The sequence below is a fragment of the Thermobia domestica genome, chromosome 1, assembly GCF_964235325.1.
Source record: "Thermobia domestica chromosome 1, izTheDome1.hap1.1, whole genome shotgun sequence".
Lineage (NCBI taxonomy): Eukaryota > Metazoa > Arthropoda > Insecta > Zygentoma > Lepismatidae > Thermobia > Thermobia domestica.
This window is the reverse complement of record NC_137454.1, coordinates 284,219,523-284,243,095: the sequence shown is the minus strand read 5'-3', so window position 1 is coordinate 284,243,095 and position 23,573 is coordinate 284,219,523. Positions and strand designations below refer to the sequence as shown.

At 35.6% G+C, this 23,573-nt stretch overlaps 1 protein-coding gene across 1 annotated transcript in view; it reads right to left on the bottom strand.

Annotated features, from left to right (window-relative positions):
• LOC145680200 (uncharacterized) overlaps nt 1-8,710 on the bottom strand; it is a 123,299-nt gene extending 114,589 nt beyond the window's left edge. Inside the window, exons 1-3 of the mRNA XM_081750490.1 lie at nt 8,699-8,710; nt 7,396-7,501; nt 6,892-6,984 (exon numbers count right to left, since the gene is read on the bottom strand). Of these exons, the coding sequence (XP_081606616.1) occupies nt 6,892-6,984; nt 7,396-7,501; nt 8,699-8,710 (211 nt within the window). The remainder of the gene's footprint in view (nt 1-6,891; nt 6,985-7,395; nt 7,502-8,698) is intronic.
• Nucleotides 8,711-23,573: the final 14,863 nt, after the last annotated feature.

The following is a 23,573-nucleotide window of genomic DNA, read 5'->3' as shown; positions in this document are numbered from 1 at the left end:
GCAAAAGAAAATTCACTTCTGAAAATGATTTGTTTGAACTTTATACACCAAAAGACATGGAGGTAAGCAGTTCAAGTAATGAAGAGGAAAACCCAGCTGAGAAAATGTAAAAATGGATGCGTGTGTGCCCGGACACTCTTAAGAGATGTAAAAGGGGAAAAACTAATTTTATTACTTCAAGACTGGTTGCTGCTCTTGATTGATACAAGGTCACTGATAGATCTGACAGTGACGGCAGAAGCATTAGGCCATGATGTATAGGAACTAGTAATAAATAGGTCTTCTATTCACTAGTGCCGAGAGAAAATCTATAGCGAAGTTGGACAGGACCACAAAAAATAATTTCAGAGTGCATCAAGTGTGTTAGTAGCGCATTGGGACGGAAAACTACTGCCGAGTTTGACTGGCAGAGAGACTATCGACAGGTTATCAATAATTGTTACAGGAGATGGTCATGAGAGGCTAATTGGTTTTCCCATTTTATCACCATCAAGAGGAGAACATATTGCTTCTACTATAGTTCTCACTTGAAGAATGGAACTTGGTAAAGTACGTGCAAGCAGTTTGTTGTGACACTACTCCCTGCAATATGGGTCATGTCAACGGTGCTTGCATTCTGCTAAAGCAGCTCAAAAAAAATCTATACCTTCCTTGTAGACACCACATTTATTAATTGGTTTTAAAATGTGTATTTGATAAGTGTTGTGTTTGGTTTGCAGCTGGACTGGACGTTCCTCTATTTAAGCGTTTTCTGAACGAGTGGTCTAAAATTGATTGCACTAACTTTATTCCAGGAATTGATGATGATGTAAGGAACAATATTTCCGATGTAAGAAATGAAGTGTTAAATTTTGCTATCAAACTTTAACACTTCACTGCAGAGAAGATTACAGGAAATTTTTAGGACTGGTCATCATATTCTTGGGTGGCATACCTCCTCGAGGAGTTTTCTTTCGTTTGCCTGGAGCAATTCACCATGCAAGGTGGATGGGAAAAGCAATCTATGTATAAAAATATTTCTCTTTCGCCAACAGTTTCGTTTAACGAAGCAAACAAAAACGTATCTTCGGAGAGTATGCATTTTTCTGATACGACTATATGTTCAAGCTTGGTTTAAATGTGATCAAGCATCCCATTCACCATTACAAGACCTGCAATTTTTGAAAGGTTTGTAAAGTTATAGACAAATAGATGCTGAAGTGGCTCTTTCTAAATTTGCCATCTCTGGTACTTGGCGGAGGAACACTTAGCGTTGCTTTTCTTAATGAAGTTAGCATTATGGTAAAAAAAAAATGATTGAAAGAATTAAAACTGTAAGGGAAAACCATGAAACAGGAAAGAGGTCTGACGCAAGAGGTGATACGATAACAGTTCTTGTGAAAAGAGAAATCAGTGGTTTTGTTACAACAAACACACAAACTTTTCTCGAGAGATTTAAAATACCCAAAGGGTTTCTTGAGTGTGATCCAATTTCATGGTTAAATAATAATGACTATCTTCAAGAAAACACAATAGTTAAATTCATTCACGTAACAAACGATGCAGAAGAAAGGGGAATGAATCTAATAAGAAGATTACAACAACGTTCTTACGAAAAATGAGGAGCAGAAACAGTTTCTTTTGCAGATAGTGAAGGCCCACAGACAATCTTTTCCGAGATGTGTCAAACGTGAACTATGTAGCAAATAAGATTGAAAACTTACTATAAAGCTACTACACAAATAAGTGTTATTTCAATTTCTTCCAAGTTATAATTTTCTCTTCCTCATAATGCTCTATGAATCATCTTGATGGAAACTTATTTGTAGTTCATATAGCGAAACAAAGATTCAGCTTTCTCTAGCAGTTGGTTTCAGTTTATGTAAAAAACTTCCAAAGTTCTTACAAATCTGTTGTCCATAACTACAATAAAATAACATTACATGGAAGCATTTCGCTTTTCACACGTAATAACTCTTACATGATTATAGGTAACTTAAAAATAATGCTAGATTTGTGCTTCTGGTGAAACGGTACCTCAAAACGATATCTCACATGACCCTCTTCCTATCTGAAAATATTTACCTGAATTCAAGATGGCCGCCATGATAATGCTATACAAGATTAGATTGGTTTCTTTTTCTAGTTCCATTATCCAAGATATCTTCCTATTTCCTTAAGCCGTTTCTAAATTACAAAGGTTTCTTCCAGATTTTCCCCATATACTGTGTATTGTAACCGGATTCAAAACTTTAGGTCGCTTGAGGCACCATTTAAAATTATTCAATGGATCTAATTTTTCTCATGGCTTAATTTAGTCCCATATGGAACCATTTTAGATAGCTCGTGCAAGGAGAATTCCTAAATTTATTTTTCCCCACATAAATAAGGATCACCCTAATATATATATATATCGGGTGTCAAAAAATTTCACCGACAAACTTCGGGAGGTAAATCCTCTCATACGAAGAAACAAAAACGCTTAGTAAACATGGGCCCGGAAACGCGTTGTTTCGGAGATATAAGGCGCCGAAACCGTGGAAATGAATCTTCAAATGCGTATATTTCAGAAACTATTCAACGTAGAGGGTGCGGTTTGAAAACTCACCAACAAAGTCATACCTGCTCTTGTTAAACATGCATGTTTCATAATCTTGCAATGCCTGCGGAAGGGATTCCCCAAAGGAGCATAGGGATTCCCGGATAATCTGCCGAGTGAAGATGGCTCGAAAGAGGTATGAATGGACGACTTCCTCACCTGTTAACAGTACTTCCTTGTACCAATACGATAACTCAAACGGATACAAAATGGTGGAAACTTGTATACCTGCTGTGTGTGGTTGCATAACCGCCACATACGGATGGTGCCCAATAATGAAGTTCGGAATATGAAGTACTGTGAATATGCAGTCGAAGGTTCGTACTGAGGCACGTGCGGTGTTGCTACAGCATAACACATAAAGCAGAGTGATTGATAGCGGTTGAAACTAGATGGAAACCCGCTATCAAAATGTACATAAATTATCGTGGACAAATGTATGTTAAATATGCAGCGTTGTGGAGTATAGTATTAACATACATAAGAAGCAGCTGACAAATGACCTCTTGGGAAGAGCGATATTGTGATTCGCATATTAGTGGCATAGTTGGTGGCGTGCAATGCTGTAAAGCATAACCTCCATTCACACAATAAAATACACAAAGCACAAAGACAGAAGAAGACGAGTCAATACAGGAAATGGTGTTTGTAATTCACTTGTACCTTACAACGTCACGAAATGTACTAAAAATGTGAACCATTGACTTCAATGCACAAGAGATAGCGTCGAAGCATTTCGTCTCGCACACGAGGAAAAACGTCGTGGTTAACACGAATTCTTGCGGAAGCATCGGCAATGCGGCCCACAAGGTCCAATTCATTCTCCACTGGTGTCTGGTAGACTAACTCCTTCATGTGTCCCCATAGGTAAAAGTCCATAGGTGTCATATCCGGTGATCTAGGAGGCCATGCTACAGGACCACCATGCCCGATCCATCGATTCCCAAACATATCAGAAAGTACATTTTGAACACGCCGCGGTCGATGGGGTGGAGCTCCGTCATGCTGGAACCACATTTGTCGCCGGACTGCAAGGGGAACATTTTCTAGCAGTTCCGGGAGTACCTCTGAAAGAAACACACTGTAAGTATGCATATTCAGTCGTGGAGGTAATACATAAGGTCCTACTAAGACATTATCCACTATACCGGCCCACATATTAACTGTGAATCGTTTTTGATGATCTCGGCGAAACATTGCATGCGGATTGTTTGCTGCCCACACATGCCTATTATGAGCATTGTAACATCCGTCACGAGTAAAACTACTCTCATCCGTGAACAAAACATGCCGCGCGAACTGCGGATTCTCCACACATTGCCGCAGGTACCATCGGGCAAATCGCACACGTTTGGGATAGTCTGTAGGACGCAAAACTTGTACTCTTTGAGGATGATATGGATAGAGATGTTCTTCATGTAGGACGTTCCACACTTGCTGGTGCTGAACATGCAACACATGTCCAACGGCCCGCGTGCTTGTTGAGGGATTTTGTTCAAATTGGTCCAACACATTCTCTTCGAATGCTGGTGTTCTCACTGTTCGTGGTCTTCCTGCATCAGGCCGGTGAATATGTAACGAACCTGATTCTCGCAGCTGCCGATCAATTGACGGAAATGTAGTGTGATGGGGGCACCGTCGTTCTGGAAAACGTTCTCTATACAGTCTTTGTGCCTCCCTTGCATTTCCCAAAGCTGCACCATATGCCAGATGCATATCACTTAATTCTGCCCAAGTAAACTCCATTACCCACTACGGTGTTTTATAAAGCACAGACAGTAAGCACTGCACACAAGCACAGTCGCTTCCAGAATACACGTCAGTCTTCGGTAGACTAGCTTCTTTAGGTGCTCGTCTGTCATATGGCTTAGAGTCGAATCCCACTAACAGCATGACTCTGTTAGTCAATCTTTATTTTATCTCTTCTATCATATTTTTGTTCCTATGAACAGTTTTGGACGTAAGAAAAACGCTATGTACTGTCATTTCAAGGACAATGTTTTTTTGTTGAATATTCTGGACTCAGTTAAAATTATCTTGTGAAACTGAAATACCTTTTACATGTTTTAAGATTTAAAGAAGACCAGAAACCAATTTCCTTACACACAGTAAAATGATAATCAATGTTGTTTTTGTTTTTAAAGATCGACAATACCCTCCAGAGTTCGACTGCGTGTGCATTTGAATGCAGCCTAAATGTTTACATTATGAGAGTTAATTACACCCGACGACTAAAGTTCAGACACAAATGCAGGCGATCTTGCGGCCAGAGCGTTTATAGAGGTACCATCTTTGCATTCGACTTGTGAAACTGAAGAAAGCCACTCAGAATGGTTGAACAAAGAGTGGCGAATCTAGGCTGGGGTCGGGGGAACTTGGTCCCCCAATTTTGCTGCGTTACTAGAAAATCACTAATATCATAAATACCAAAACTCAGTCCAAATTACGTATTTTACATAGCCCCTCCCCCTCCAGTTTTTACTTTCAAGATCGGCTACTGAACACAAGGATCGTACCCGGTTCTCTCTACACTTAATCTACTCTGGTGTGCTAAATTGGAATAGGCGTATAGATTTGAGGCTCCAGTAGTTGCATTGTAAGCAAAAATAAACATGAGAAGAGTATGACGTTATGATTATTATTTTGTAATTACGTCCCCGCCTTATAGACCTAACAAAATGGACACGAAGACAATCTTGATGTAACTTTAAATGGAGGAATAAAGACAAGGTATAAAATATGAAGGTGGTTTATTGTTCTGTTTACATATTTTAGAATCCGTTAACACGAGCGGCTTGGGTATCCAAAGAGAAAACGAAACCGTAGCAGGACTTACATTTAATTTAACGAGCTAAACCAATTCATTTAGATATCACATTCGCGCACTACAGTATCATTTAATTGTACGTATATAACAATTGTTTATTGTTTAATTGTTTATTTGTTAAGATGTTCAACGTCTCTTTTCAGCAGCGGCGCTATATGGAGACGGGACCTAAAGTTTCAAATGCTATCCGATCCATCTCTTGGTTGTTGAGTCCAAAGCTTGGACTCTTACTTGGGATTGACCCCGCGACATGGCGCGTCAACGTGCAACCTTGCTTTCTGTTGCTTCCTTGCTTATCCAAGTAACGGTGCAACAACTGAAAGGAATAAGTACCATTGAAATCAGGTAGACGGTTGCAGACTTATTAAGATAATGCATATGATTTCAAATCACAAATCTCTTATACATTTAATCATATCATTCATATAATGTACTTAATATTCGGTCTCGTTCATTAGTGACATTCACTCAGTTCACTAGACATAACGATATTTATTGCTAAACATTACTCATATCTGGAAATGTGATGACTGTATTCGCTATCGTGCTATTTGGGGTTTTCCTTTGCATTAAGTGTTTTCACAATTTCAATCACTCTGCTTCGTGTGTTATGCTGTAGCAACACCACACGTGCCTCACTACGAACCTTCGACTGCACATTCACAGTACTTCATTATTGGGCACCATCCGTATGTGGCGGTTATGCAACCACACACAGCAGGTATACAAGTTTCCACCATTTTGTATCCGTTTGAGTTATCGTATTGGTACAAGGAAGTACTGTTAACAGGTGAGGAAGTCGTCCATTCATACCTCTTTCGAGCCATCTTCACTCGGCAGATTATCCGGGAATCCCTATGCTCCTTTGGGGAATCCCTTCCGCAGGCATTGCAAGATTATGAAACATGCATGTTTAACAAGAGCAGGTATGACTTCGTTGGTGAGTTTTCAAACCGCACCCTCTACGTTGAACAGTTTCTGAAATATACGCATTTGAAGATTCATTTCCCACGGTTTCGGCGCCTTATATCTCCGAAACAACGCGTTTCCGGGCCCATGTTTACTAAGCGTTTTTGTTTCTTCGTATGAGAGGATTTACCTCCCGAAGTTTGTCAGTGGAATTTTTTGACACCCGATATATATGTATATATATATATCGATCGATCGTCAGGCAAACCTAGCAAACTTCAAGCTTTTTTGGTACCACGGACCACCTTAGTGATGACAACCCTCAGGTAGATACATATTAGATCTGGGAAACGAATAGTTTCTACTATCACCCATCATTTATCTGTTGTGTGCACTAAAATAAAAATATATTCAAATAACTTCTGGAAATATTATTTCTATGCATAAATAAAAATAAATAAATAAATATACACATACACAAGAGCGTTGCTTTTAAACACGGAAGTTTGGTACCGACTATTCTAAGTTTTTCGTTGATTTTATCTTCAGAATAAAACAAACTAGTTCAATATCTTACCTGGCTGCAATGATTTTAGCCATCGGCTAAATAAATCCTTCCAATTTTCTGGAAAACCGTTACTGAATCCTTCTCGAATGAAACTAGGAAGTTCTGAAACAAAAATGAATTCAAGTTTAAGCAGATTTTATTAAAGGAAAGTGATTTAGCCGGTGTCCCAGAAATTTGGTTGAGTTTGAATATGTTATTATTTGATTATTTAACGTATATCAATATCTACACAATGCTTATTTTGAATATGATGGAAATTTAAGGCTGTAGATTTATCTGTGTTTAATTTTAGTTTGTTTTTGGGCAAATCAGTTTTCTAAACTACAGGTTGTCTCGTCAATTTTATCGCGAATATTATCATAACTTGTGTCTATTATTGTTTCAACAGTGTACATAGTTGTATTTGCTAACGCTACGTCATTTGGCAAATCATTTACATATAACAGAAATAATTAATTTCTACTTGACTATTCTCTTCAATTTCTACATGCAATGCCTCAACCTTGTTATTACCTTCTCTTATCTCAATCTGTAACTGCTTATTTTCTTCCCTACTTTCTCTAATACCAGTTTCCGTTTGTACTAATAAATTATGTGATCTATTTCCTGAGGTGCCATGCTGAATAATTAAACAAAATGCTGAAATAAATTGTAACTAACCCACTATTTAAAAACTGCATCAGTTTCTACCTAAAAATAGCTATTAAAAGAAACAGCCTACAGAAATATATTATAATAAAAGTTACTTCTATACTATCATGCAATGAAAAAGGATCTTGATTCTTGTTTATTAAACAACTAGCTGAAATACCCATTCTTCGCATGGGTCAGATAAAATATCTGTGTAAACAAACTGAACAACGAAAGGAAAAAAAATATCGGTCATTTTCTATTTTATTCCGGTAAACGCCCCCTGAGAACTCCTGGTTCGAATTAAAAAAAAAAAAAAAAACGCCTCTGGTTCGGTCATTTTGGATTATTTTTACATGTCTCAGCATCCCCCCACCCCGGTGACCCCGGCCAGCAGTCGAATGGGGTGAATTTGGAAGTTAATGCGATCTGAGTTTCACCACTGATCTCAGCGACCGCGAAAGCTATTAATTTGACACTAATATTGCTCATTTTCTACTGCTTTTACATGTCCCGGTAAACGCCCCTCCCCCCTGAGGCTTCCTTGGTTCGAATTTTGAAAACCAAAAACTATTCGTCTTGTTTTGGGACCTAAACCTAGCTACCCGTGACCAAAATTCGGTAACTCTCGGTTCATTCGTCTGGTCCCCAGGCCGCACAGACAGACACACAAACTCTTCATTTTATTTATACTGTATTGGATTAGATAACGATCCAAAACACCTGCGTCATCCTTTGGTCGGATGTCATTCATGTAACCAATATTTGGTTCAAGCCCCCCCATAAGGCTATCATTATCTTATAATTGACAGGTGTTGACTACAATCGACAATTTTGAGTTCAATCTCCTGCTTGGCTACCTTCATGTACGTGAAATGAACGAATGGTTTGGATAGATTTCAGGTTCGGAAACTTATTACGGTTGCCGTTATACACCACTAACGAAGAGCCATAAGACCATAAGTATTTCTCGATAAAACATTACATCAACGAAACGATTTACACACACACAGCTAACAAATTACGAACATTGCTAATCACATGGAAAGATAGATTTTATATTATTTAGGAACTAGTATGTGACCTATCCAAATATCCATGTTTCAGAATCCTGCGTTACTTACGTAACAATTTTTATAGAGGTAGTTTGTGAGTACTTCAAATTATAAGACCGTAGCCAAACTACCTGTCCAAACATTGTGTGAGTACCTTAGGATTCTGAAACACGTATTTTTGGAAAGCCCACATATTAGTTCCTAAGTGAAATCTTGACCTGACTACCGGAGTTTCGGAGCTATGGACCTTTAAAGTTCAAGTTCATTTTTGCATGTTTTCGGCAGTCTAAAACTCCGAAAGGAAGCATTTTGTGCACCCAGGTTGGCCTATACTTTTCGTCTTATCTTGATGTCAGGAATCACCTCTCAAACGTTGTTGGTGTTGTTTTGAAATACCCTATATATATATATCGGGTGATTTCGTTAGTTCGTACCAGGCCTTTAAATCGAAAACTGTTCGAGATATGTACAAACTGAAAAACACGTATCCCATTAGTTGCAAAGGACAACAGAGCGAAGTAAAAAGTTTCGTCCCAGGGTCCCCCGCAGGGTCCCAGACGGGGTCCAACTCAAAATTGTCAAATGGAAAGAGGGGTCAAGTAGTATATCGCTTGAAAGCTCTTGTAAAAAGAAAGAAGCTACAACAAGTCCCGATTCTCTACGATCACACTATGCAAAATGGCTGCGGGTCAAAATGTCATCAAAATTTGCATTGAAAACAATATGGCCACCACTATAAATCTGAATTGGGCAGCCAGACGGAAAAACTGAAAAACAAGTGTCACATGATGTTCAAAGGACAACAGATCGAAGTAAAAAGTTTCGCCCCGGGGTTCCCCTCAGGGTCCCAGACGGGGTCCAACTCAAAATTGTCAAATAGAAAGAGGAGTCAAGTGGTATATCGCTTGAAAGCTCTTGTAAAAAGAAAGAAGCTACAACAAGTCCCAATCCCGAAAACTAAAAAGTGTTTGCTATCACTTACACATTGGGCTTTAATATTTGTATATTCTATGTTATTAAATCTAGGAATACAGAATGAACTATGGTTGTTTTTCATAACACAGTGCGGGGGGTGAGGCGCCTGGGAATTCTCGCTCCGGGCGCTTACAATCCACGCGACGGCCCTGTCTGAGATTAATACCAGTATTTTAACAACGAACTTTTCCCTTTTGACTCATTGTCTTTTTGTTGTTTTTTTTTTTTTTTTTTTTTTTCATACATACATATGCGATTGAAGTTAACTTGCACACTTTACAGTGTACTGAACACTCTGGGAGGGAAGAGGGAGTTAAATTCAGACGTAGTATGCCTGTAGTGCGTATTAACTTTTTAGGTGAAGTAAATGTCTGAGAGAAGTGTTGCAAATATATTGAAAATAAATATTTGATCATACGAAAACTCAAAATGCATATTTGGAGGTATGCATGATTATGCGCGATAATCCATTTATTCGTTTTGCCATAAAGAAAAAAGAAAATAAGAAACTTTAGTTCTCCACGCATGAAATATAATAACAACAGTAACAAAACTGTCCAAAGTAGACGTAACCACGCATTTAAGACATATATCAGAATATGTCATGTGAGTAACTGTGTAGCGGTTTATCACATCTAAAATACAATCTTACTCTTCATATTATACTATAATGTAACAGAACAGTCAGCTCGAACGTGGCTGTACCTTTGGGATTCAAATTTCGAACTTCCTCTGGTTTTCTTGCTTTCCCAGAGGACAAACCACCTTTTGTTCTGCAAAATAGATATTCCCGGAGATTTACCAGTGGTTCTTTCAAGATAGTGCTATTAAAATGTCTACACGTATCAGTATGCGATAATTGCATTTAAATTAGCCTGCTCAGTCCTGGCAACACTGAATTCACTAAAAAGTGACTTTGCTGAGGTCGCGCTGTACAACTGATTCCCATGATATGACCATAATAACTTTCAACTCAGTTTGATATAAAAGTACGATAAATTTATTGGATATATGCATTAGCATGGGAAAAACTATTTTGGAACCAAAAATGCAGTTGGTAATTCCGAAGTTGCTATCAGAATCTAGTTTCTCGTCCACTCATGTTCTAAATTTAACAAGGGACGTCACTGTTCAGTTTGTTGATAAAAATTTTCTTTGTGTTTAATACGAACTGTCTATCGGCACTAAGCCTGGGTGAACACCTGAGTTACTTTTGAAACAAGGAATTTGATTATTCGTTGTGTTGAAAAAAAAATCAAAGATCTTGAGTTCTGGTTCCTCACATAAAATGAAAAATTATTTTAGTCGAAGCAAATTGTACAGTCTGTCTCTAAAAAAATATGGTATACAACAGAGTGGATGTGCAGGGTTGTAGGCTCCATATTAAATAAAATTTTTGTGGAGTCGTTCCTCATTCGTATACAAGAATAAATGTTAATAACTTTTTTCTTTAAATATTTTCCTTCAGATTAATTGGAAAAAACATATGACTCTATGACTACATTACAGAGCCGCCTCTGATGATAATATTAATGATGTTACTCTATATTACAGAAAAATATAACTCCACTTACTTTTTTTAGGGTCGTGTAACTTATCAACCAACAAGTACACAGACTTGTTTTTTGTTACGATCTTGAAATTATTGTGTCGGCCAACAACAGGTGAACTTCTCTCAAATTTCAATCCACGTGTAATACTGCTTGAACCAAAAAATAAATTTTAAATTAAAAGGATGATTAAATCAATTACTTCGTGTTCTACTGACACTAAAGTTAAAAAAAAAAATACTGACAAAATTAAGAAAAAAATGTTTCTATGATCCGCAAAAAAATCACATAAACAGCAAATAATCTAATATTACTCCCCACCTGAGGGATTTTTTATTTAAGAGTTATTTTAGAACCATGTATCAGTCGAAGTGGGGAAAATATAAGACTGACAAATAGTAATATTAATAGAGCTCTTCGCACTGGAATGTTTCGACATGGAAAGTTCACATATTTAAACATCCATAATTATTAAATTATAATACTATGTAACTATGTAAAATTAAGGATTCATATAAGTACCCATAAATTACATATGAAATACACGTTAATTACATATGAACTACTGTAATTAATTAGCAAACTTTTGACAGTAGTGTAATCTTATTAACTCCTTCAGTAAATTATTAGTTGCGAGGAGTTTTCTTACACACATACATTAGTGTGGAATTTTCCCCTCCACAAGATTTTACACACATTACAAAAATAAATATAAAACAAAATGAAAGAGAACATATCTGCTTACCAATAACAATTAGGGGAAGAATCAAGCATCTAATAATATATTGCTAAACGGGAGAAATAACCGAATTTTTAACAGTTCAATTTCTTGTTAGTTGCGGATTCAAAGATACACAAAAACTGAAAAGACGTATGACTGGATCGGAATTCGAACCTGTGTCACCGGCTTACGATGCCGTTGCGTTAGAGGGGGATGTGAAGTTTCCGGGCCAAAATTTTCGATATATATATATATATATTGCATTTTCTGAAAGGTATGTGTATAAAGATTATGATGTTCTGAAATTATACTGGTACGTCAACACAAAATGCTTTTAAGTGGTACTCTTCATATGTAGCTCTTTTTTTGAGTTTTTTCTTCTTTTTTTAATGTGCTTGTCGATTTTCTTCTTTCTGCTTTCCAGAATTAAGAAATACTTCTTGCACAGTGTTTATGCTTGTTAAAATTTCCATAACGTGTTAGTTTTAGATTTATATGTCTAAGTAGATATTATCTCTTATCTCTGATGTAGAGTTGGCTGGTATCATTGTTCCTGAATCACGTGACTGTAAGGTAGTGTTGAAGAGAGTACGAAGCTTGTTATTGTGGTGAATTTTCGTACGTAATTTACATTGCTTTAAAATAATGGGCCGAACTCAATGTGTGTATAAGAAGCGTAAATTTTGTGGTAGCATATATACTTAAACTTTGAGACTGGGAATGATCCCAAAATGAACAGACTAAAGGTGAAGTTTACAACGATATCGTGTATCATTGCGTTAGATTACTTCTATTTTTATATTTTGATTTTGGGATAACGGTGCTTAAATGTATACAAACTGCTTGGTAGAAGAAGAAAAAAAGAGAAATGATATGTTGTTGAATATATAGATAAAATGAGAATATAAGAAAAAGATTTTATCTGTAATGAAGTTGTAAGGAGAGAAAAAAAAAATAGGGAAATGGGGATGGCGCTGTAAACACTAAGTATTGGGGAGCTGTGCTCTCAGTTTTTATTCAATTTTTACTATTTACATTTCAATATTTTTGACAATTTTGTTATTTGTTAAAATTTTAGTATACTGTGATTCAATTTCAATATGTTTCATGCGCCGTAAGGGAGGTAACTGGAACTGGAACTGGAAGAGAAAATAATAAAAGGTAACATTCATAAAATTATATATATACATTTGTGAAATTAATCCGTGTTGATATATTATATGGACTGTGGGCTAAAATAAACAATAAAATGTTTGTTGTTGTTGTTATATTTTAAATGGTGCCGAAAACTCGGGAACTTTTGAGATTAGTTTGAAGTTAAGTAAAGCTGTCTCGATATTACTTTCAACACGGAATTTACTTTACTAAGAAGTGGAAAACGAATCTATAGAAACTTAAAAATGAGTATTCCTACATTGAAAACACAAATACTGAAGGTGGTAATATAGAGTTACCAGGTATGAATTCAGCAGCGAACGTGGCTGATATTATAAAATAGTTAGGTCAACAACTGACTCACCAAATGGACAGCAAGTTTGAACAACTTACCCAGCAAATATCACAGCAACAGCATAAAACGGATACTCAGAGCAAATGTCTCACCAAATGGAACAAATACAACAAAATATGGATGCCAAATTTAAGCAAATAAATCAACAAATAAATCATAAGTTGGAACGAACCGATATTAAAATGGAGCAAATTCTGCACCGATTTACGGATGTGCAAAATTCTGTATAGTTGTCAAAACCATAGTGAATGAACACAGTAGTCAAATTAAGGAATTGCAAGAAGAGATAAGCACTGTTAAAGAAAAGTTTAATTTCCAGTTGTCAATACTGAACAAATAACGTATCAACCTGAAGTAGCAGTGGACGTGGGGGATTCTTCCGAAGGATATTCAATGAAGCATGACAGCGAAGATAGATGGATGGATAGATGGATTTTGATAGATGGAAGAAGAAATCATTCGCATCACCGTAATAGAAATATTCATGTAAACTCCAATCGTTGTAAGCACATTCGTAAGATTAATTATTTTAGATTTAGTGAGATTAGGTCCTTGACGAAATTTAGTGGAAAAACAGACGACATTCCGGCCAGTACTTTCTTGGAAAAATTCGAAGATGAATGTGATTTAATGAGAATTGACCAATCTAAATTTCTGAAAATATTGCCTCATGTTCTATTACTCCCATGCTCTGTGCGGTTCAAGGCAATCAAAAATAATTTACGTAATTATTTGGATTTTAAGAATGCCTTGCTTACTAACTTTGAGAATGACTTCATGTTGGCCAATAGGAACGCTCTAGTTCAGAATCGGAATTTTAATCCGAAAGTGGACCGAAATCTCACTGATTTTGTCATATCTGTGTACAACGAATTAAAATTAATTAATCCATACTAACCGGAATCAAGAGTAATAGCCTCAATATAAATCTTGTTACCTTTCAAGTTACAACAAATGCTGATTTCTGCGCAACGTGTGTTAATTTTAATCATCTTATTATGATAGTTCAAAATTTTGAGAGTCAATTTACGTTACAGGCTAATAATAATCGTAATCAAGTTAATTATGTACCAGTTCGGAACATTAATATGAGAGAAGAAGGTGTTCGTAATGCGAGAAATAATAGGTCTAGTAGACTCAATGGTAATTAAAATAGAGTTGAACCTTATTTTACTGGTAGTAGAACCGAATCTAATTTTAGAAGGAAATGGAACAACCGTAATGCTTTTCGGAACCAAGCGAATGACAGATCTAATTTTACCCTAAATGGATTTCGCAATAGATTCATTGGTGGCAGAAATTCTCAAAATAGGAATCCGAATACTGTTGAAGCAAATCATAGACAAAACTGTATACAAGATTGTGGCGTACAATGTAACTTAATTGAACTCTTTGTCAATGTAACTTAAGCTAATGTTGTGTCGTCCGAGAAAACATATTCAATTGGTTTTTGTTTGTTTCACTTTAAACACCGTAAGGATTTCATTTGTTATTCGTACTTTGAATTCTATAGAGATAATAAAAATAATGGATACTAAGTTGCAGCAAATTGTGGAATGAACACGAATACTGCTTGCTAAAAGTTATGATAAATATGCTCGAATAAATAAAACATATTATATTATATTCTAATCTATATAAACCTTGCTAGTTCTTAATATAATAATTTCTTTATTTGTGTTAATCCTGAATATGATATTAATCAAGTCTTATTTATTTCATTTGGTGTATTGTTATAATTTCTTCATATTTCATATTTCTTCTGAATTTTATGCAATTTACACCTATGTATTGATACAAATATTGTTTATTAGTATTGTACGTATGCGCAAATGGAAGAAATAAGTTATATAGTATGTCAGCATATACTGAGTTGATTTGTCAATGAGCTCCCATAATATTGCTTTGAAGAATATATGTTAGGACCTAAATAATTGATAAATTGATCATATATATTTTTTTTTAAATTTTAGTCCTCTTCATCGATGATTTTGTGCAATTGGAGTGGAGATGATTGTTAAATAAATGTAAGAATGAGATGAAATGAAATTAATATATATGTATTGTAAAGTATGTATACGAGGGCTATTCGGAAAGTAATGTATCCATATATGTATAAATATGTAACGGTCCAGGATTCTTTCTTGAATTGTAACCAATTAAAGAAGTCCATCGGGAGCCATTGATACAACGATATCGTGTATCATTGCGTTAGATTACTTCTATTTTTATATTTTGATTTTGGAATAACGGTGCATAAATGTATACAAACTGCTTGGTAGAAGAATAAAAAAAGAGAAATTATATGTTGTTGAATATATAGATAAAATGAGAATATAAGAAAGAGAATTTTATCTGTAAAGAAGTTGTAAGAAGAGAAAATAATAAAAGGTAACATTCATAAAATGATATGTATACATTTGTAAAATTAGTCCGTGTTGATATATTATCAGGACTTTGGGCTAAATTAAACAATAAAATGTTTGTTGTTGTTATAAGTTTATGTGGAAAACTCTTTACTACTTAAAGTGCAAAGGTTGGTTCTACTCCTTTTGTTCCTTATTCATATTAAAAATAAAGCTCTGATAGTGACAGATTTCCTATCATTGATCTGAAACTATCTAATGCTCTATGTTAGTGGTTCTCAACCTAATTCCCACCACGACCTCATTTTATCACATAATCTTGCCAGCGATCCCCTTATAATTTCTGGTTTGCAATAAGCTTGTGTACCTATTGCGGAGATTTCAAGATATCCATCTATTTCTATAATAGTAGAATCCATTTCTTGTATATAGTGGATACAGTAACTTCCCTAAAAGCGAATGGACTAAAACCAAACTTGGTCAGTTCATTCATATTACAAATATCGAACTCGATTCGTCATACTGTTTCAAAACGGAGGCCGTTTGAAAATTTTAAAACTTCATAACTCCTTAATTTCTGATCGTATGATAAAAGAATAAAGTAATTTCTAATTTTGGTTTAAAAAAAAAAAAACTTGGACAGGTGTTTAAAAAGTTAGCAAATATTTTAAATGACTTGATAATGTGCATCACGAAGATTGAACCGGACATTTCCACACTAGTGAAATCACACCATGCTCATGTCAGGTATCTCATTAGCTTTCAACTTCAATTGTATTTCAATATGTAGGTTTTGTTGCATTTGTATTTTTCTAGTATTTCAACATGCAATTATCATTAGTTTTACACCGTACTTCTTTCATTTAAGTGGATTCTTAAACACTCTGCATATGTTGAAAATGTTTAGTAGACCTATTTTTTGTTGTTCTTAACAGTATATATAAAAATAAAAATATGCCTTTCAAAACAAAATTCCAAATAATATTTAAAAATATTTTCCGGTATTAGCTTCTAATTATATTTATTTCTTCCGCTTCTCTTCGAAACCCCATGAAACTCTTTCACGACCCTCAGGTTGAGAAACCGAGCTCTATATGCTACATGTTCCTGTATTTCTTGTGGAGTGAGTGGCAATTTAGAACTGATAAATGATTCAGAAAATCATGTTGGGTTACCAAGCAGCTTAGAAGGTTGACTGTACTGCATGCGACTACCGCTACATATTCTGGACATCGAACGCATGTTCTTAATATTATTAAGTTAATGTTAGGTTTGTTTATGCATCACTCCAAGAACTTACACAAAGTCACTTCTGAATGACATATCCCAAAGACGTATCGAAAAAGGAGAGAAGTCTCTTGAAACGAAAGCCAAGCAGCGCAGAATCAGTAAACGACGACGAAATCTTGAACATAATAATGTCGACGATGATAACGCCTATGGAAATGGCGCACACTAAACAAAATCATAAGGTTTCACAAAAACAAAATAATTTGAAAGTTTACGCCTATTTTATGAAAAAAACTCAATTTTCGTACATAAATGTACCTTTCTCTCCGTAACTGTTAATTGAATAGAAACTAAAATTGTTTAAAAATCATTCTATTATCGGAAACTTTATACATTTAAATAAAAGTAAATGCAAAAGTTATTAATATGAGTATTCAATGTTCCCCAGAAAAGCAGTTATTGGTTCACTATCATTATCTCTAGTTCCCAAGGTAATAGACATCCCTAATACAAATAATAATAATAATTTCTAGGTATTTATGAGAACAAGGTACAAATGTATTTTGTAAGTAGCCAAAAATTCTCCATTATGCAATATAGGAAGAACTAAACTTGCGGCGGCAACGTTCCGTAACAACAAACTGAAAACATTTATTGACATATCTGCGCAGAAGATACTTTCTGCGATAAAACCTAAAAACATAGGAGCTATTTTTTTATCACTCCACAAAAACGTGTACATCGCCCCTTAAGAATTACACTACCCAGTCCGCTCCTACACAGCCATATATTCTATCACTGTTGAAGTTGCTGCTCAGCCATTCAGGCCACATGAATTGTTCAGTGAGTGGACTGAGCGGTAGATAGTGGTTAACGCAACGGCGCGGAAAGTCAAAGACACGGATTCGAATTTTGGTACAGTCATGCATTTTTAAATTCCGTTCATCATTCAAGCATCATCTTTAATAAATTTTATTACCTCCTGCAAGTAGTGGTAATTAACTTTTCTTTGTAATTTTTTTATTATTGATTTACTTCAAATTGAAAAACAACTAATAGCAGCTATAGTATACATATCTACATATTATATTGCATCCGAGGAGAAAAAGAGTCGTCTTAAGTTTTCATTGCTTTCTGGCCAGTTTGAGTCAGATCAACTGTGCTGCTAAGTTGTTATTCCTTGCTATTTGTGTAGTCTCTCTTCTTAAAAGTAGTCTTTTGTAAGTGACAGAGGTATTTCAATCTCTTGAAGGTTGGGTAGGTATTCATAAATTACTTTTATTTTCCGTAGGAGCATAAGAAAAGATATTTAGAAACCTTTCAAAGATGATTCCCTCTCAAATAGGCAACTTCATCTTGATGCAACTTATATATTTTAAACACTAGCGTCAATTACCCTTCTCACTGGGTTAAAATAAGAAAAATTAGTAATGTTCTGTTAGTCAGTCACTTTTTACTATTACTGAAACGCCCTCTGATATCAGTCATTGCTTGATCATTTCTCTATATCTCCCCTCCCCCAAGTTACGTGCAACAATTTGGATTTAAACGGCATCGGAAGTGTCACTGTTCATCTCAGCGACCCCGAACTCAGCGATTCGACTAATATCGGTCATTTTCGATCATATATATATATATCCCTTCCCTCCCTTACGTTGCACCGTCAAAGTGAAATGATAAAAACCATCCCAGGGCTGAACTTCATCTATGTGGGAAATTTGATCGAGGTTGGGTCGGGTGTGGTTCAAAAGTTACAAACATTGTCACTTTCAATTTTATTTATATAAATTTGTTAATACCTAGGTAATACCCAGCTGTCAAGAAGTGAAACATCTCTATCACTTAAATAACGCATTTTTTAAGAAGAGAATTAAAGAATGAGCTCCTTCTACTGTTTGGAATTCATGTCTGTGATACGAAATTTGGAATGGCGGAAACGTGTTAGGCTTACCGCTGAGTATCCTATTATTAGTACATGGTGGTATTGTAGTAGCATGTGCATACGAGCTTCTGGCAATTTCCATTGTTGGTAACGCTGTGTTGTGGTCCATATGGATTGTTGTTGCTATCGTTACCATAGCAACAAGAGCTGATCAATTATCAACAATTGTGTGACTGATATGCAGTTCAGTAGAGCATAGTAGTTGGACATAAAACTTGAGATTTCAATTCTAAAAGAACGAATCAAGTCAGTGGCTAGAAAAATGATAAAATTGTTTCGCCCTTGCACATTTTTCCGATTACAATTGCTTACCCATCAGCTTCAAATTCTTTCCCGAAACGATTTTACCAAATCTAAATTGAAATCAGTAATGTAACATTTGACAATTATCAGAAACAAATATTCATATCCAGGAAGTTAACTTTTGCCCAATCAAAGATAACTGATCAACTCCTACGCATGTAATTCTAAATGAAAAGATATGAAACATTAGTATAAACAGAATAATTACGTCAACAAAAATTTTATTAAATATATTTGCACAAAACTCAGCTGTCTTATTTGTCAAAAAGAAAAAAAAAAGAAAGAAATATTACAATTGTAGTAAATAGTTACCCGATAATAGATATTAGAGTACATTCTACGTCTCCTACTATATGCAACGTTTTCCTCTCCTCGTCAACTTCCAGCGTCCAATCCTTGATAGTTTTCTGACTCTGAGTTCCTCTTGGATTCTGAGAAAGGAAAAATATTTAATTTAATCTAGATTTTGTGACCATCCATCTTATATGCAAAAATAAAATTTGAAATACACACCTCATAAAAAAAATTTAACCGGCTTTAAAAAAATGCGCTAGAAAGTAGAAAATAACTTACCCAAGGGGGTACAAATGTACCCCATGCATATGTTTTACTATATATTTTATGTTACAGACACCCGAGGTTGACTAGCGTTCTTTACATTGTGGGCCAGACTGTAAGGAAACTTATTTCCTCAACAACGATTATGTTGTATGGAGATCTGCTTAAGTATATGGCTAAAACTACACTGAGGTACATCTGTACTTCCTTTAGGTATCTATGTTACTTATTTGTTTCAAGTATTTTATTATTGTAAAGAGCAAAATGAATAAAAAGTAATATTAGAACCCATTGCAATATATCGTTGCAATATTGCATTCATATTGAAATATTGTAACCTTTTCTGCCACAAAAAAATTACGAAGGTAATACAATTCTATAGCGTATAAACAAATTTCTGTTTCCTTAACCTAATCTACCTAAACTTAAACTAACCTACACTAACAAAACCAGCATAACCTAACAAAGCACAACCCAACATAAACTAATACCAATATTATCGATGCCACAAACAAGGATGTTTCTAATTGCAAACAATTGTATTGAGGTTCACCTGTACCCCTGCTGGGAATCCAGAGTTAAAAAAATATCATGGGTATCCAAGGGTTAAAAGGACTGAAAAAGTAAATTTTAAAAGGTGCTAGAACGTTACTATTATGGAGAAGAAAAAAGTGTGTGGTAATGAAACAAATTATTATCTAATATAAAACTATGGTTACAACGGTAATATTTATTAGATACTAGTTGAATATACCCATGCTTCGCACGGGGGCTGTATTTGGAAGTCAACGCCTGTGGGAGTATCACCATTGATCTCAGCGACCGCAAAACTATGGATTTGATACTAATATCGGTCATTTTGGGCTATTTTTTTTTTTACATGTCTCGCTACCTCCTTCCTTCCTCCCCCCGCCCGCTGACTCCCGGCCCGCATTCAATTGTAACTGAATTTGCAAGTCATCGCTAATAGAAGTGTCACCATTGATTTCAGCGTCCGCGAAAATTATGTATTTGACACTCGGCCATTTTGGATTACTTTTATATGTCTCGGTATCCTCCCCCCGGTGACCCCCGGCCCGAAGCCGAATAGCGTGAATTTGGAAGTTAATGCGATCGGAGTTTCACCATTGATTTCAGCGACCTCGAAAACTATGAATTCGACACTAATATGGGTCATTTTTTACTAGTTTTACATGTCCCGGTAAACGCCCTCCAGAGACCCCTCTGGTTCGAATTTTGACAAAAATGTTTATCTCTGGTCTGGAGCCTGGACCTACCGTGACTAAAATTTGGTAACTCTCGGTCAATTTTGTTCCCAAGCCGGTTCCGGTAAACGCCCCCATGAGACCTCCCTGGTTCGAAATTTAAAAAAAAAAGCTTCGTTTTGATCTGGGGACTGGATCAAGGAACCCCTGACCAAAATTTGGTAACTCTCGGTCCACTCGTCTGGTCCCCAGGCCGCACACAGACAGACAGACAGACAAACACACAAACTCTTTTATTTATATTAGATTAATTTGTTTGGCTTGGCAACGAATTCAAAACTTTTTATTCATAACCGTAACGTTTTAGCGCTTTTCAAAATTAGTTCTTCATTTTAGAGCCTTTTAGATTATTTTCGCTTCATAGCGCTTTTCTTGAAGTCGGTTAGTGCTTTTTTTATATAAAGTTTATATTTTTTTTTGTTTCTAGAGCTTCTTTTAAGTCGGCTAGCACATTTTTGTTTTACATTTATTTTTCACTTTTTCGTTACCCTAGTAGTTTAGACACATACTTAAACTAAAAGTAGGATACCAATTTCCTATAAAATGGGTCGGCCTACGAAACATGCGTGAACAAATATTTTTTCTTGGAATTTATGTGTTACACTCAAAGCTACACTAAACTGCAGCATTAACACTGCATCTGTTGAGATGCTCCATGATCTAGTTCAAAATACTATCGTTAGATCATATTGAAACGTACATAGTTCTTTCAAACTAAAACAGAATCATGAAAATCGGTGCACGTATGTCGAAGTTACGTAAACATATATCCTCCAGGGCCTCCTTCAGCCCCTATGGGGAATCTAAAAAAGATTCACTATGTGGCAACGTCATAGATTAACTTGGAACCATTTGCATTGTTCTATGAATCCACCAAGCAGTTACATCGATTGTTACGTTAATAAGTGGTGATAGTGTTAATGTCTACCATGTTTAACTCCTAACTGGAAAGAATCGATGTAACTATTTGATGGATTGGTAGATCTCCTCTATGGTTCTTTATTTGCGACGTTGCCACATAATGCTATTCTCATTTTCAGACAAAGAACCGAATAGTATACAACTATATATAGTTTTCGCTTTTATTTTGACTTGTAGAATAGTACTCTGTAGTCCGTGGGCACCATTTTTAGAACACCTGATATATATATATATATATATATATATATATATATATATATATATATATATATATATATATATATATATATATATATATATATATATATATATATATATATAATATAACTGGGCACACTAATAGTCATTCAAAATTATTTATCGTGATTTTCTCTGGCTTTCACATATGTCTTCAAACGGATTGGCCGGTCATCAATCACAGTATATATATTACACTCAAGTCTAAGTTGTTCACTGCGCGTTTTGGACTGTCCAAATTTCGGTATCTTGAAGAGCAGACTTCAGTCTCTACAACACCCCACAGTTTGTAATTCAGTGGATTCAAATCGGAACCTAAGGATGAAAGTACTTATGCTCAGTGAATTCGGAAACGTTGGCTTTAAAGCACTTTTGCATTATGTGTAGGTACGGAGTCTACTAGGATACTCAATATCCATTTCGGAACATGGTCTGGTTAAGACAGCTTTACAACCTGATTTAAGAGATTATCTTTGTACACTTAATTTATTTTGACCCATTACCATAAAAATCTATCTATGCTACACCCCGATATGACACACCGAACTACATCATGACATGAGAGATAATGTCCTCTCTGAACACGAGAAATAAGCTGATGGGCTTCCTTACTGCTGTTTGTACATCCTGTCATTTTATTTATTTTATCCTTAACCGTGAAAACTTCCTCGTCTGAATAGATTTTTCATGTGCTCATTGTGCGTGTGCCAAGGGAGGAGGGTCTTTGCTCTTTCCGGCTTAATTGTTTTGACCAGTGGTGTTAATAGCTGCCCAATGCTCTGACGGTAGGCCCGCAGTCTTAAGTCTTCATTAAGGAACATTAGACACATTGCCATTGGAGATTTTCATCTGACACGGAGCACTTTTACTTTCCAAGCAGCATTTCTGTGAATTCGTTTTCGCGAGCTTTGATTAATGAAGTGGAATTAACCGTATGAAGTCCGCCGAATCTTTCTCTGTTATTAATATTTTCAAGTTCGTCGTACTTTTAATGGTTCGATAAATAATCCTCAGGCCGGTGTTAAGCGGTTTCAGCAGTTTGAATATTTTGCTTGCTGAATGATTGCATTTATGTGGCCAAATAACTACTACTCTATTCTCTTTTGTAAACTATTCCATGACACCTTCTCACAGTATACTGACAACATTGGTTATTTCATTTCAGTATCCCTCCTTATCTTACAAGCGGCATCGGACCACCTGCGCGGCGTTTGTTTGGCCAAGGTTGGTCAAATAAACTTGTGACAGAGCTTATGAAGTAACTAGGTACAGTTGAGTCTATTTCGAAGTCCAAGGGGACACGAAAAAATTCGAATTATCCAAAATTCGAATTAACCAAAAACTCTCCTTTTTAAGTAAAATCAAGGGAACAAAATAACTACTGTATATGAAAAACTAATTAACATGCAGTGCAACTTACCTTTAAAG